Source organism: Falco rusticolus, chromosome 1, assembly GCF_015220075.1.
Source record: "Falco rusticolus isolate bFalRus1 chromosome 1, bFalRus1.pri, whole genome shotgun sequence".
NCBI classification, from domain to species: Eukaryota; Metazoa; Chordata; class Aves; order Falconiformes; family Falconidae; genus Falco; species Falco rusticolus.
The window spans coordinates 1,186,094-1,202,448 of NC_051187.1; the positions used below are offsets into that span (position 1 = coordinate 1,186,094).

Sequence of the window (16,355 nt, forward strand, 5' to 3'; positions counted from 1 at the left end):
ATGAGGAACGGGGCATGGCTGGGATAGGGGGTACGGGACGGGGCACGTGTGGGGTAGGTGGCGCGGACGGGTTTGGGGCAGGGGGGTCCCGGCGGCGGGTCACAGGGGGGAGCCCGGCCCCGCGCCCCCGGCCGCCCCCGGCCGCCGCCGCGCCCGCAGCCCCCGCCCCGGCGGAGTCTGGCCCGGGGCGGCCCGGGGCGGCCCCTCCCCGCGGGGCGGGACGGGGCGGTGGCGGCTCCGGCAGCCGATAAAAGGCGGCGCGGCCACGGCTCCGCGCTGCTTCTGCCGCTCCCCGGTGCTCGCCGCCCGCCCATGGTGCTGCCCGGGCCGCCCAGCATGTCCCGCTCCGAGGAGGTGCACCGGCTCACCGAGAATGTCTACAAGGTGAGCGCCGCGGGGGGGCTGCCCGGCTTGAGGGCGAGGGGTGGGTGTCCTTTTATTTTACCCCCCACCCTGCCCATCCTCTGCCGGGTGCGGGGCTGGGGCCGCTCCCTCCCCGGGGGCTGCGGGGCCCCCCCGCTCCGCGCCGGGTGCGGGACTGGGTGCGGGCGCCGCGGGAGGGGGCGGGGAGCCTGCGTGTGGGTCGCCCCGTCCCACGGGCGGGCAGAGCCCCCCGGCCCTCGCTGCGCCCCTCCGCCTCTGGCGGCACCCGGCAGCGTCGGAGCCGTCTCCGCGTCCTGCATATAGCTGGAGTTTGGGAATATCTCCGGGTTTGGTTTTTTCTGCTTTGCTCCCAGGGCCATGAGAAAAATAAAATAATTTATGTGCTTTAATTTTCCCTGTGAAGGAAGTGGTTTCTGCTCTGCTGAGTCCTGTGACAAGTCTAATAAAACCTCTCTAGCCTAACACGTAGTGCAGGATGTCATTTGTTAAACTGGGAAGCTTGCATGACTTCCTGCATCTTAAGTAGTCAGATTGAGTTGCCTGGGAGCATCAAGCAGGGAAAAAAAAAAAAAAGCTGTGATAGGAAAATTTAGTATAAAAAAATACTGAAGTTCTAAAGTCACGGTTTTGGGGATCCTGAGGCATATGCTCTTGGGACAGAGCTAATGGCACCCAAAATCTGGGCTGCTCTTAGCATAGAGGAGATCTGCGAATGGAGCTGTCTGGTTTTGGGGGCTTGGGTGCCTGGGGCTCCCTTCCCCCCTCTGCACCCAGGGTCCTGCTGTGCAGGTTGCTCTCGGACCTGGGCAGAGCTGGGCACTGCGGGGTGTAACCCCTGTCACTCCCGGGAGCTGAGCATGGGGCATCAGCACAGCTTGGCCCTGGGACGTCCCAGAACCCAGAGAGCTGCTGGGGTCCATCACCCAGCCCCGCTGGTCCCCTCCACCGGGTGACAGTGTGGTTGGCCTGGGGACAGTTGTTGGCAATAGTTTCAGCTGGTGGCTCAGTTGTTTGAGGTGTGTTGTCCTCGAAGAACTGCACTAATAACAGGTTTGCAGAGCAGGTCACAATTTTCCGGGGCGCTGTGCTGTAAGGAGTGTGCAGGGTGGCTTGTGCCATCGTACGGACTGCGCTGGGTGAAGCTTGTTCCCCCAGGAAACCAGGGGTGATGGGTGAATGCTGGCTGGGCTCTTCTCTTGCCTCTGACCACCAGCTTCATCGTCCCTGCGCGGTGTGAGCTGTGGGTCTGGAGGCAGAGCAGGGTGCCCTTGGCACGGAGCAAGCAGCAGCACTGTCTCCATTGGAGCCTGGTGGATCTGCCTGAAGTGCGGAGGGTGCATGGGGACCTCTTGGCCCCAAGAGCCAAAGGTGGACTTGAGAGGAGTCCAAAGGTTTCCATCAATTAGTGAACACTTTTAACTTCTTGGTATTTTAGTGGGAGCAGCTAGGGTGTGGGGAGTGAGGACATGGAGGCAGATCTCATGGAGTTACCCAACATCACCATCGCTGTGCTGGGAGCTGGAGGATGGTCCTGACTCCGTTTGCATTCCCTGCAGTGAATGAGGAGCCTTTCCTCCTCTGAAGATAACAATGCTTTTCTTGGCCTCTGGAAGCACGTGGCATGGGGTGCATGCAGGAACCCAGTGCTTGCCTGTTTCTTTGAGGACTTGTGCAACCTCCTGGAGCCCAGTGTGAGGGCTGGAGGCTCGGGGACTGTGTGGATTCTCTGGAGCTCCATAAGCTTTGGAGTCTCCCAAGTCCAAAACCATCCCCAGTGCTTTACATCCCCACTGCCCGTTTACCTGTTCCTTTGTCTGTGCTCTTCTGGCCTGTACTGTAGCCTGAACACCACTGTGGTCAGGAGGTGACAACCCTGAGGAAGGAGGATGATGCTGGGGAGGTTTGGCTGGTGCCTCCTCACAGCCACCCCATCCCGAGCTGCAGGGGTGCAGGATGGGCAGCTGCCACGTGCTTGCTTCCAGCCACTGCTGTTGTCTCGCCGGGGTTTTGGAAGCAGCCAGACCAGGGGGTCGAGCCGGCTCCTGGGAGGTCTGGAGCAGGCAGCTCTCGGCTGCTCCCTGTGCCAGGCACCCTCTCCCACGCAGGCTTTCCCAAGGCGTTCTGCTCAGGAAGCCCATTGTAATCATTTTCCAGAACCAGCGCTCACCCTTGGAGTGACTGTGCTAATGAGATGGTGGAGGAGCTGTCAGCCGCCTCCTTGCCAATGCTGCCACTACAGGCAGCTGCCTACACATGTGTAGTAATTACAGAGGGAGACGGAGGCTGCTGGCACCTTCCACCAATGTAATCCCACCTTCCCTGGTGCTGATTCACTCGCAAGGACCCTGTTGTAGCAACACAGCTGTTGGGCTCTTCTGTGAGCACGGGGTTGGGGGGGGTGAAACCTCTCCGGCTGTGGGTGCAGGGCTTGGTGGAAGGGCAGCTCCCTGGGCTGCTCCCTGTGCACTGCTCGTCCCTCACATGGGACTGTCTATTTGCGGAAGGAAGGGACTGGCAATTCTTTCCTTCCCCTGAAGACAAATCTGTCTCATTTATGACAGATTAGATTATTGCCATTTACAGGCTAACCTCCATTTCATTTTAAAGCTATTTCTTCCTGTGGAAGATCGTTTTGTAATGGTGTGTGAATAGCTCCGCGTTTGAAGAGGTGTTTGCTTAAAAACACCCCAAACTCGAAGCCTAATTGTCTTGCACAAATGCAGGCTTATAATTCCTGATAGTAATTTGCTACACATCAACTGTAATAAATGTTATTGCCAGCATAACAGCCTCTTGCCTTGTTATCTCCAAGTCCAGAGGGGAAGGGGAGTGATTCTTGCTCAAGTGAATCGGAAGGGAAATTGTGGGTGGTTTGGTGTTTGGCAGCAGAGGGATGATGCGGTGTGACAGGAGGAAGGAGCTGGCCCCTGGAGTCAGCCTGTGCCACCCCCCATGTCCACACACTCCACTCCCTGTGTTGGGGCTTCTTGCACCCCAGATGCAGGAAACCTGTCAGATGGGTGCCAGGACTCTGGTCAGACCGGTGCATCGCTGTGGTCAGTGACACTGCTACATGGCTTCCAGGGCAGCACCCTGCTCCCGTGGGGAGTGGGTGCCGTCTGCCTGTGTCCTGAGGGAGCGGGTCAAGCACTGCAGGATTCCTTTCCCAGCGATAACTGTGCTCAGGGTAGCAGGGGGGAAGCCAGGCTTGTTATCCTGTGGTAAGCAGGGCCCAGGGCTGTGGTGTTTTTATAGGGCAAAGCGCTTTTGCCAGAGTTTTGCATCTTTGTAGGAGTCTTGGCTCTGCATCAGAGTCTTTGGAGTGAGGGTTGGTGCTGGTTCAGCTGCAGGGTGCTGGGCTCTACTCCCGCACTGCCCCGTGGCTTGGCACTGGGGTGCTGATGTGGGGCTGCCCTCGCTTTCTGCTGCTCTGTCCCCTCTGCGTGCCATGCTGCTGCAGGCTGGGTGCGTGGTCTCTGCCCTCTGCTGAGATGCTGCATCTCGAGACTGTTGAAACTTCTTGACTGAGAACTGTTACAAGCAGGTAGCTCCTGACTTGCCAAAGGTGCTCCAGATCGCTTCCCGTGCAGCTGCTGCCGATGAGAGATGCTGCTCGCTGGGATGGAGGCAGCCGCTGGCTTTGCCTTCAGTGCCTGGTTGTGTTGAATCTGCTCGTGGCCAAGGTTTCACTCCCGTGCTGCTCATGTTGCAGGCCAGTGCATGTCAGACATCTCCTGCACCGAGCTCTGTGGGCTGAAGCCTTTGGCTGAGTGGAGCCCCTTGCGGGGGGTCTGCAGGGAAGGGGCCAGGGCTGGGTGATGCTCCTAGCTCGGCAGCGGGGGTCCCAGCCCCAGGGCTGCCTGGCAGGGTGACTGCTGGTGGGTACTGACAGGGTGCTGCCCAGGGGGTGCTGTGTGCCGTCCAGGTCCTCCTTCCAGTTCCCTTCAAGCCCAGACCCTGGTTACAAAGATGTTCAGAGCTCTGGCCCTGAAACTTGGATCCCTTCATCCTCTGGCACGATAGCCAGTAGAAACTAAATACCTTTAGATGGGGACCCTGCTTCCCCCTGCCAGTTCTCTTGCTCCTGAGCTCTTTCTCCAGGAAAGATTGTGCTGAGCCCTGGTCATGCCATCTGGCTTTGGGGCAGGACCTCGTGAGAACCCCAGCCGGAGGACAACCATGTGGCCGGTCCCGCTGGCTTGCGGCGAGCTTGGGGAGTGCTTGGGGAGGTGGGCTTGCCAGCAGCGAGGGAGGGATGTGGCACCGCAGCTGTCAGCAGCTCCGGTTGTGAAACGCTGCTGCTGTTGTGTGTTACGGTGCACCAAGATACCAGGGAAGGGGATGGATGGGGATATTCCCAGTGGCAGAGCTGTAAGGTGGGTGTGTTGTAAGCAATTAAAATCAGCCCTGCTAACAAGTCCAGCGAGGTTTCCCTCCCAGCGGAAACCTGGCTCTTAAAATGACAGGGCTGCCTTCTGATGGCGTGAGGCAGGATGAGCCGAGATGGAGGCAGTGCTGGGGTTTGGGAATTAAATATTAATAGAGAAATAACAAAGGTGTTCTAGGAGGAGCAGGACTGACCCATTTAGAAACTAAAACTTCCTTATAGCTGAGCCACTTTTGCTGTGTGACTGGTGTAGTGGAGCATCCCATGGTGCAACCCCCTCTGATGGCACTTGTCATGGCCACCTGAGGTCCTGCTGTCACCCATGAGTCACCCGGGAAAGCAGTGGGTGCCAGGCTGAGCCCAGGCCACCCGTGCCTGTGTGCAGCGTCAATCTTGCAAGGAGCCATTGTGCCTTAGCACTGCGTGGGGGCAGCAAGGAATGGTAGCGGGAAAATACCGAGGTGGGGGTTAGCTCAGAGTCCATCACTTGTGTTCACCAGGGTGTCTGGGATGTCCCCAGCAGCACTGCCCAGGCTGTCTGGGAGAAGAGCCAGGCAGTCATGGTGACGCTCATCCCTTGGTCAAATCTAGGAGCCTCCTTCCCCCTCAATCCCCTGTTGTCTGTCCCTTTGCCCTGTTGCTGCACGGCCGGGGGACAGGGCACAAAGTCCGGCACCATAACCGCAGATGGCCCAGCACAGCCGTGCGGCATGAGGTCCTACCACAGCTGTGCGGAGGTGGTGGTGCGGAGCCTGGGTGCCCAGCAGAGCACAGCTGCTGAGCATCCTCTGCCTCGGCGGGGCACGGGGGCTCCTGCTTGGCATGCTGCTGCCTGTTTGGCTTCAGGAGCCGCCCGGGCGGCTGCGGGGATGGCGCTGGGGAGGGCTGTGCAGCCTGTTCTGAAATTGTTTTTCAAGCCTTGAAGGTGTCATGCAGGTCTGTCCTATGCAGGAGAAACCTGGTACAACCTGAACCAGCTCCACTTCCAGCTTGTCCGCGGGGAGGTTTAAACTTTTACTTCTGGGCGGGCTGTGACGGTGTGGGAGCAGCTGGTACATCCTTGCCATGGAGTGCGCTCAGGGGAGGGACGGGGACCTCGTTTTCTGTTGCCTCTTCTCCCCCCCTCATTCAGTAGGACTGTGTCCTGGAGACCTTGTGCTTTGCATTAGTTTCATTTTTGGCAGCTAAATAAAGCTGTGCCAATCCCAGAGAGCTGAGTGGTATTACCCAGGGAATTTAGTGCAGTGGAACAAAGCAAAGCCCTTTCAACCTTTAGCTGCCAGGGTTTTTTTTGTCTGTGTTTTTCTAAACTCTGCCCAGCCAGTGTGTGGAAGGCAAACAACTTGTGGGCGGTGCTGATGGAGCAAAATTTGAGGGAGAACGAGATTTGCTTCCATTACCAGAATTTTGCTGAATATTAGCTTTTCTGTAGTGTCCTGCAAGCCCAGCTTCACCTTGGCAGCCAAGGGGGAGCAGTGCTGCCGCCCTCCCTGCTGTGTGGGCTGCTCTGCTGCCTGACCTGGCTGTGGGAAGCGAGTGCTTGCTAAGCCTGTCTTGTGATGAAAATGTTTATTTTTCAGTATTTCTCCTGAGCAGCTGCTGGCATTTCAGCTTCTCACCTGGCGGGGGGATGTGAAGGTGTGTTAGTTCTGGAGTCACCTTCCCTTCCCACCCTGAGAGTGAGAAGAAGGCTTGAAAAAACTCCGTTTTTATCTCTGGAGTGAAGAGCCCTGTTCAGTGCCCTCATCCTGCCTGGCTGTTTTTGTTGGAGTCCCCAGACAATGTCTTAAAAAACATTCACTTTCAGCAAACTTCCTCCTGAGGTTCGGTGAATTTCATTTGGCTGGCAGGCGGTCGCCTCCCCCCTTCTTCAGCTGGTCAGTGGGACCTCTCGGGGGGCTTTTGTCCCTATATTTATTGTTTTAAGGTAGCTGTTGTTGGTCGGTGGGGCGCAGGGTCCTGCCCCAAGCGGTGCCAGCAGCAGCCAGCGCTGAGCTGTGCTTTGGTTCCCTCCGGTTTGGGGAAGATGCACTGAATTTTGGAAGGGGATTTCCTTGATCCCATCCCACCCCACAAGTCCTGCAGGTCAAGAGAGCAGCTCGGTGGCTGTAAGCCCTCGGGCATGGCACTGCTCTCCATCGCTGGCTGCACCCATCTGTGCCACTGCCCCACACTGGGATGGCCGCTGGTCACCGGCACTTTGTCTGCAGGTGCTGTTCTGTCATCGATTCACTAAGCTCCGTACCTCAGGAAGATATGTTTACACAGCTGCTGCTGCAAAAATAATTTTATTTATATACATGTATACATACATATACATAAACACTTACTGCACTTAACCTAGCAAACTGTTTAAAAATCACTTCCCCACAGAATTTCTGCCAATATTTCTTCTGCCTAAGTGTTACACAGCCTCAGACTGCTCAGGCTGAGCTGGAGCGTGGAGGAGGCTGCAGCCGCGGCTCTGCTGGTGCTGGGGACATGGCCATGGCTCTGTCCCTGGGCAGCAACCCCAGCTCCTTTCTGGGGTGACACAGGTAGATTTTTTTTTTGACCAAAGTTAGACGTGACATTGAATAGATGGAGCAGTAGTCATTGGTGTTAATTAACTCCTGTACAATTGTCTCCTACAATTAGAGAAAACAACTCACTATGTGGCTTGTTGCTACAGGTTAATTTTCTCCTTTCAAGCTGAGTGTGTTCGCTAAACTGCTCTGTGCTGCCCCAAAGCAGCTTCCCTCACACTGTGCTGCGGTGGAGCTTGACCTGCAGCCTTAATTAGCACTGAAGTTTCTCATTAGCTTCGTGCTTGCCTGCAAGAACTCTGCAATCCTCTTCTGCTCTTTGCAGGCTTGTGTGGTGGTGTGGGGCAGACCCAAAAGCACCGAGAGCTGTTGGGGTGGTGGGATGGTGGCTTTTGGGGTGGGTTGGTGCTTCGGCACAGCCATCCTTAGCCCACCGCTCCAGCCGGGAGCAGGGCTGCTACCCTATGCTCCTTGGAGGGATAAAAGGATTTTTCCTGCCGACGAATACCAGTGCCTCGGTGCTGGAACACTGAGCTGGTGTCCTGCACAGGTTCCTGCTCACAGAAATTATAAAATGGCTGTATTGAGCCAGGGAAGGTGCTGGCTGAGTCTTGCACACATGCACCTGCGGAAGAAAATTGAACTGTCACATTCTGCAAAGGCCAGGCAGCAGGAATTCGGGATAAAAATGCCTCTGGCAGAAAATGAGCTTTATAGTGTTTGGCCAGTTTCAGATGAGGTGACAGATGCTTAATCAGCTTATTCGCCATAAGTGTCTGTCTGTCATCTTCCCTCCCCTTCCCGGGATGGGACGCTGCCAGCAGCATGGGGCTGTAGAGCCCATGCTTCCCGGGGGGGACGCCGGTGCAACCCCGCTTGGGCTGCGCGGGGACCTTTAGGCATTAAACTCCATTCCCTGGCTGTGCCTTTGGTGGAGGGCTGTGGGGACAGGGCAAGGGGCGTCCCTGATGTGGCTTGGGACTGGCCCCGGGGCTGCTCCGCTGCAGCCAGGCTTGGTCCGGAGGTGGGATTTGTGGGGGGAGAATGGAGATTCTGTTGTCTCCGCCGCAGCTGGCCTGGGAATCAGTGTCTGGTTCTAGAGATGCTATCGGCACCGGGGATTGAATAGCTCTGGCCAGGGAGGGCCAGCCGTGGCTGTGCCAAGTACAAAGAGCTGTTCTTCTTTGTGATCCGATTATTCCTTCCCCACTCCGTGTTTAAATAAGGACCTTAAAGCGAGGGAGGAAAAGCTGTCAGACAGAGCTTCTGGTGTTCACCGACACCCTAATTTATGCATCTATAGGCAGGTGGAAAGTGACACCAAGTGCTTTGAGACAGAGGTGTAATTCATTGCGTGTGGCTTCAGCCGTGGCTGGGACCAGCTCAGTGGGGATGACAGTAGCTTTGTTCTGGCTTCGGCTCCTTGGGCGTGATTTGGATACTGCTCTTCAGCCCTTCCTGCTTGTCTGTGATGACCGAGGTGATGCTGCTCTCCAGGGCTGTGCCCCAGGAGCAGGACATCACCAGCCATCATCTCCTGGAACTCGGGTCAACTTTGCCGCTGCTCTGAGGGCTGTTGCCTGCAGTCTCAAATAGCCACCTGAGGTGTTATTATGGTTCTATTTGCCATATCTGATAATTTCATGGTTGGGGCATTTGTTTATTTCTCATGGTGAAGCACCTGCACAAGGCATCTCCTACAGGGACGCTGCAGAGCCACCTTGTTGTTGACCCTCTACCTTGTGGCGTTCAAAACCCAAGTTTGGTGGCCCTCAGGGAAGCTGTGGGATGAAGGGAGGGTACCTGGGGCATCACCCCCCGGCCGCGCCAGGCTCGGCTCTGCCTGCCAGGGCAGTGCCTGCAGCAGCTGCTGGAGCTTCTCACCGGGGCTGGAGCAGGCATGGCCTGAGGCGCAGCAGGGGCTGCTACCTTCAGCTGCCATCCTGGCTGTGTTCAACAGCCCTTACAGCCGTGCTGGGTTTGGCGTTGGGTGAATCCTGCACTGCCCTCATCCCTGGCTCCTGACGTGCCCCAGATCACAAGGTGCTTGCCCTTTAGTCGCTTTTGTGTGTTATTTGCAATACATGGCTCTGCTGGAGGCTCTCGGTGTAAAGCTGGCTGCCCCGGGCGGGTGCGGAGCTGCTCTGTCCAGCTCCCGGTCATCTTTGCTAACCCCAGCGATGTTCTTCTTTTTCCTTTAGACGATCATGGAGCAGTTCAATCCCAGCCTCAGGAATTTCATTTCTATGGGGAAGACCTATGAAAAAGCCTTAGCAAGTAAGTGAAACTGAGCTGCTGACGCATTTATTGTGGAAATGCTGGAGGCTGCGGGGCTGGTGAGGGTCTGGCTGGACAGTGTGGCTTTGGAAGGGAGGGAAGCTTGGAAAACAGACTTGGGATGCTCTTTGTTCCCAAGGAGAGTGAGGGGAGGAAAGTGGGGAGATGGTTCTTGGACCTTGATGCAGAGCTCACGGCATTAGGACACGTGAGGCACGTGCGTGCTGTGGCCACGGATGTGAAAAGGATTCAAGCGATAAAAGCTTGGGCGATAGCTGGATAACACACTTCCAACCAGTTTCTCTTTAAATGTTATTTTAAAATATTTATAATTAAGATAATTTTAAGTTCTGTTTAAAAGATGTGTTACTGGATTGTTCAAATTGCCCAGAACACTTTGGAAGAGAGGGAAAAATCTAAAAATACTGGTGGCAGCTCTCGGCTAGGAGCACAGGGTCCGATTGGGAGCCATCAGGGAGGCGTAGATTTAAGTGATCAAAAGTAAAACTGTGAATTGATGAAAACCATAAAAAGGACTGTTTTGACTTAAAATGACTTTGCATACTGCCTGGGCCTCCCTCAGCTTGGTCCTGGGGAGGTTTAGGGCAGGCTGTGTTCGACCGCAGGCAGCTGCTTGCTTTTGGGGAGGGCTCTGCTTGCTTCAGAGCTGCACTGCAAGTCTCCTGGATTTTATTTTTTTAATTGGCTCAGTGGAAATGCCTGTAAGGGAGGAGGCTGTCACAGTCTTAAGTCGGTGGGAAAAAATATTTTGGTGTCCCATGTTGCAATATGACCTTTGTGAAGGATCTGTGCCGCCTTGCTTTGTGCCTTGGGCAAATGTTATTTCCCACAAGTCAAAGGGTTCCTGGATGGTTCAGTGAGGATCTCCTAAGGTGCAGACCCCTTGCTGTTTGCAGGTGCAGGTGCTCCCTGTCATGCTGCTTGCTGCCTGATTCTTGGCAGTTTTTAACTAGATTTTTTTTTAATGGATCAACTGGCCGTAATGTGGGAAGTGCCCGTCTGTCCCGGTTGGCCGCACAGGGGCGGTGGACTCTGATCCCCCAGGGATAGGGCACTTCATGCACCCTTACAAGCAGCAGCACTTCCCAGCCATCCCTAATGATGCTAACGAGGCAAGGGGCTCCGGGTCTGGGGGTGCTTCTGCCTGCTGCCTCCCTGCTGGGTCTGCAGCGGGTGCGGGCAGCAGGGAGGGGAGGAAAGGAGATAGGGGAGAAGAGGCTGCGCTTGGAACCGCTTTTTATTTGTTCTTCTGAAACGTTATACCAATAATGCAGTTTTTAATTACCCGGGTAGTGGAGTGCGTTTGTAACATGCTGTTTTATCACCACTTAAGCTGGACACAGTGTAACTGCAGCATTTTGTGGATAACCAGTATGATCACTTGTTTTCTATTTTTCTCTCATCCCTGCTGTGAATGTGCTTTGAAGACCAAGATCTTCCTGTAACTTTTAAAATTGTCTTTGGTCATCCTTTACTTTGGATCTCTGAGCTTGTGGGGGCATCTGAAGGAAGTGTCTTAATCAGTAAATCATGCTGGAAGAGGCTTCAGCACATAATTTGATGGTGTTGAGCTAAAGCTGTACAACATGTTCTTGTGATTAGAGGAAACCCCCTGCTTATCTGATTAAAGTGGAGTGTGTAGCTGGAATGTCAACAAACAAGACTGAACTATAATGAAAGTCTGTGATATTCAATTATTCCACAGTGATTTTCTTGAGCAGCATTACGCAGGCTGATGGTTACGCTGGAATGAAAACCACCTAGGTCCTGCATGTACCTTTTTTCTCCTAAATAGCCCTGTAATCTCGCTGCTCGAGCTTTCTTCTTTCTTCACTCATTTTTCTTGTTTGTTGTCTAGTCCCTCCCTGTGGGGTTAAGCCCTTTGAAGTAATGTCTATTTTAGTGCCTAGCATCTATGCAGTGCCACAGGAGTTATAATAGCCATTAAAGAGAACATAACCTGCATTTTTTTTATGCTTTTAGGTATGACGTATGCAGCAAAAGGATACTTTGATGCTCTGGTTAAGATGGGAGAGTTGGCCAGTGAAAGCCAGGGATCTAAAGAATTGGGTAAGTCACCAATGTACTGCTAAATGGAGTTGCAGTCCGGAGCACACTCCGAGCACAGGAATGAAACTAGATTTTTGCTGTAGACGGAGATAGCAAGCTCAATTTGGAGTTGATACTGCCTTATGTGAATGGTAAAAGTGCCTCTGTATCTGCTGTTAATGTAGCTTTAAAAAAAAAAGCCTGCTATTCTTAGTGTCAGGATTTTGGGGCACTGTCAGCTTGTGGTGTTTGCAAAGAGGAAGCATTTGCAGAAAGCAGCTTTGCTGGCATTTTTGTCTTGCTTTGCAAAGGCAAGTGCTTTGCAAAAGCACCAACTTTGCTTTGGGGGCTGAGGTGGTGCTGCCCATCCTCATCCTCTGAAGGGGAAGGGATGACACAGGGGAGCAGGAGCGGTGTGGGCAAGGGACAGGTCAGCCGTACCAAAGCAGGGTTTCTCCTGGCAGCACCCAGCGCTCAGGCCGTGTGCGGTGGGGGCTGCATTTAACCCTGAGCCCCCCTGAACACAGCAGAGCTGCTGCAGGACCTGCTGCATGCTGTCTGTGCAGCTTCCCTGTGCCACACGGCTGGGGACTCGTGCTTGCTCAGTCGATGGGAGTTGCGGCAGACATGAGCTGTGATGCTTGGTGCCTCCTTTCCCTTTTTATTTTTTAATGCTTACTCCTCTGGTAAGTCATTTGGGAGCTGCTTTTCCAGCTTCCCCATGGCTCAGACATGGCTCCTGTGATCTCCCCCTGAGCTGCCCCACATCTGCGCAGACGTGGCTCAAGGTGGCTCTTCCACCTCCCCCAGGGATGCTGCTGCCTCTTGTTAAGGCTCTTGTAAGGCTGGGATGGGTTTTGGTCTCGTTGCCCCTGCAGTCCCAGGTGAACCCCTCTTCCCCTCAGCCCCTTCTGCAGGTCTGGTTCACCATATCACTGCGCCAGGAGACAGCAAACTCCTCATTAACACAATCTCTCTGAGGCAGTCAATTAACAGAGAAGAGGCTGAGCTGAAATGACTCTAAAGCTGATGGAGCTGTCAGTGACCAGCCCCTCGGAGGGGTCAGGCTTTGGTGGTGCTGTATCAGGTGCCACTTACCCCCAGCCACAGGCTGCTCCAGCTCGGCCATGCACAGCTTGCTGCCTGTGTCTGAATTTTGATGGGGAAGCAGTAAGTGTCTATGGAAACAGATTCCATCACTTGGATTAAGGCTGCCTATAGCAATCTGTTTCTGTTTAATAAATAAAACAAAAGCCTTGTGTGCACTGCATGCAGCAACTGAGATTGTAAAGGCTGTGCAGACCTTACTGGGGGCTACTTCCCCCTCTGGCGGGGTGAAAGGTGCAGCAGCTCTGTCCTCCTGGAGGTGACAGCTTGGGAAGCCCTGTCAGAGGTGGCTCAGCTGGGTGAGGGCAGGAGCTTGAGGACCACAAATCCACAAAAAAGCCCAAAAAAAAGGCTTTGCCCACACTTAAAACCTAGCTTTGGGGTAGTCTGGTGGTCCTGCTTCCTTGCCTAAGGCTGGTGGTTTGACAACAGGCATCCTTAGTGCCCTCCTGCGGGCTCCTGATGTGCATTCACTGCATGGCTCAAGTGTTTGGGGGGTTAAAATGTTTCCATGTTACTGCACCTTCCACTCTTGGTGTGAGCGCATCCAAGGGCAAATCCTGGCAGCTCCTGCTCTGCCCTGAGCCATGATGAGCGGCTGCTCCTTGGGCCTCTGGCCTTGTTGATCTTGCTGATATTTATTGTGGCAGCTGCTCTGTGCAGGAGAAAGTTAAGATAAAATTTCTGGCTGCAGTTTACTGGAGCTGATAACAGCTGGGGACACACCCCCCTCCCAGCAGGATGTGTAAACAGGGGCTAAAAAATGCTTTAGATTGTGGCTGTGCTCACCAAAGGTATGGCTTTTCCTGGGAACACCTTTACATTATCAGTCCCTGCACTGTGATTGCTGATAGTGCTTGAAAGGAGGAAAGGGGCGTTGGGGTCTGTGTTGTTTCATTTCTTACTAAAGGCCACAGCAAGTGAGGATGTTCACAACTGCCACTTCCATCAGTGCAGTGCCCCTGCCGCTCCCTCCCTGTGCAGGTGGTTTCCACCATGAGCAGCAGGACAGGGAAAGCTGCTCCAAGATGCCAGGCAGGACTCTGGGATGCTCTGGTTGGGACTGCAGCTTGCATCTCTTCCCAGCCTCCATAGAAAAGAACCTGAGGTTTTTGTTTCCCTTTTCTAAATGTGGATGCGTTTCTGATCTCATTTCTGGGACAGGAGATGTCAGAAGAACCTGAAATACTGCAGACCCCTTGTCTAACATGTGGTTAAGGCAGCCACATCTGTGCTCTGGCTCCCCTGCCTGTGCTGCAGTGATGCTGCCTGTGTTGGGGTGACTATGGAGGGCTCTGCACCCCCCGGGTGATGCAGCACGGCTGGGGGCTGGGAGCTCCGGGTGGTTTGCAGCACCCTGGGGAGCTGAGTGGGCACTTGGAGGCTGTCCTGTGCCAGGAGAGCTGCTCCGGCTCTTGGCACTCAAAGCTGGTCATGTTTTCCTGCTGTCACCTCTCCAGTAGCACTTGTGACTCCAAGGAGTTGCTCTTGAAGTTGGGCACTGGAGAAGTGCTGGTCCCCAGCTGCACGTGCTGGCTGTCCAGCACAGCTTGTTCGGCTCTGTGCTGGCTTTTTTTAAACACAGGCTCCTCCGATGGCAGTGATGCTGTACATTTGTCGTGCTGAAAACATCCAGGCTGCCAGTGCACTGCCTCCCAGCTTGGGTCTCTGCTCACCAGCTGCTTAGCACTTCACATTTTTTGTAAATTCTCCATCAGATTTTAGCGACAGTGTGTAGACAGGATAATCCTGGGTGGTAATGGAAAACCTGGTGATAATAAAGTATTTGAGCTGTAATCGGCTCTGTGGCTTGAGTTTTTGGGTACGAGCGTCTGGTGGGGGCATACCTCTGTCTGAACCCCATTGCTGAGGTTTGGGATGTTCAAAGTCTGTTTTCTTGGGGGGTTTTAACTAAAGTGATGCCCTGACCAGACCCAAGGTGTAGCTGTCAGTTGTCCCCGCACAGCAGAGGTTTGCTGTGAGCCAGTTCGTGCGGTTCCCTGTCAGCTGAGCAGCTTTATGCTTCCAACCACCTGGGGAAGCCTCCTGTGCCTGGCGGAGCTGCAGCTGCTCTGTGCCCTGCAGCAGCCCCCGGTGCTGTGCGGGCAGTGGGGGAGAAGCCGGGTTGTGGGACCCCTCTGGCAGTGGGCTGGGGGAGTGAGCCCCGGGGGGCTGATCCGGGTCAGCGGTGGCAGCGGGCATTGGCTTGTGGTGGCATTCCCAGGAGGGATGGCAGGGAAGCTGCTCCCCTCCCTGCTCTGCTCTCCAGGCTGCTGCCCAGCTTCTGGCACATGGAGGGTTAGACCCACAGTTCCTCTTCAAGAGAGGTTTCTTATGCTGCTGTTCACATGTTCTATGGTTGCAGTGGTGGCTTTTGGGAAGCTGAGAAGCTGGTGTGAAGAGCAGGAGTGCTGGTGTCTGAGTGGGGAAGGTTGCTCCAGGCTTGCTCCGGGGATGGTTTGTAGGTGCTGCTGAGGAGCTCCTGTCTCATGTGTGTGAGCATTCGGGTGACTTCGGCCCTTGTCTGGCTCCTGCATAGGTCCCTTGGATGCTGCTCAAAATGTAGTTTCTTTTGTCCCACTTGAAAACTAGGCCATGGCAAAGTCATGGGAAAGGATTTTCTTCTGCAAGGAAGTGTGTGCCTGGTGAGTGGGGCTGGAGGTGGTTTCCAGCAGGCTGGGAGCGCCCTGGGGTGTTGGGGCCGAGCAGCACCTGCATGACACCCCGTCAGGGCTAGAGGTGGATTTTTGTTTAGCAGCTGGTTTTCTTGAAGGTCCTCCTGGGTTAGTGAAAGCTGCTCTGGCTAGAGCGCGGTGCTGTGAAGGGACAAGCCGTGCAGTGGTGAGTTGACCATTGCTGAGCTGAAGGGAGCTGCTGGCAGGCAGTGGCTTGCTTCTGATCCACAACTTGCAGAATAAAATTGGGACCAGTGGCACGTTCGTGGTCCAGCTGTTTGGTGTCCGTGCAGGGTGCTGGGCTTCAAGAGGTTTAAACTGTCTCTGTACAGCTGTTAAAGCACTGATGAGCATCGCAGAGGGATGCGGGGTAGAGCTGGGCACAGAGCCTGGTCCTGTCCACAATGCTGCATAGAACCTGGGTGCCACCAGCCTGGTGGGGCGGCCAGCATGGTGGCTCCTGGTGAGGAGCAGAGCAGCCTGGTGGGGTGCCTGTGGCTGCCCAGGCAAGTTCGGAGTCTTGCCCTCCCTGCAGCACCTTGGTCTGGCCCCGCTCTTGGCGGCGGCGTGGTTTGGAGGCTTTCTGCTGCGCTGAATCCTCCGGGATAGAGGGATTAATCTGTTAATTGGATTTGCAGTTTTGGGTAGATGCTTCCTGCAGCAGCAGAGATGCAGATATAGATCCTGCAAATGTCAAAGGTTGTTGCAGTGTTTGGTGTGTGATGGGGGACCACTGGGTCGGTGGTGGCTGTGGCGCCCGATGCCCACTGGGATCCTGCCAGAGCAGCAGCCAGAAAAAGTGAAGCTGAGCTCCAGGAAATCCTTGTGCTTGATGGATGAGGCTTGGTGTCCCTGCAGTGGGGTCCCTCTGCCTGGGTCAACGAGCTTGTGGGTGGGAGAGCAGCAGCAATCTTGTTTGATCATTTCAAA

The 16,355-nt window shown here is 54.8% G+C and overlaps 1 protein-coding gene across 11 annotated transcripts in view; it reads left to right on the forward strand.

The window, feature by feature from the left end:
• Window positions 1-281: 281 nt before the first annotated feature.
• Window positions 282-16,355, forward strand: part of BAIAP2 (BAR/IMD domain containing adaptor protein 2) — a 48,392-nt gene continuing 32,318 nt past the window's right edge. For all 11 annotated transcript variants that reach the window (XM_037403893.1, XM_037403901.1, XM_037403919.1 and 8 more), the window contains exons 1-3: window positions 282-384; window positions 9,498-9,573; window positions 11,578-11,664. In XM_037403893.1, coding sequence (XP_037259790.1) covers window positions 313-384; window positions 9,498-9,573; window positions 11,578-11,664 — 235 coding nt within the window. In that variant the 5' untranslated portion in view covers window positions 282-312. The remainder of the gene's footprint in view (window positions 385-9,497; window positions 9,574-11,577; window positions 11,665-16,355) is intronic.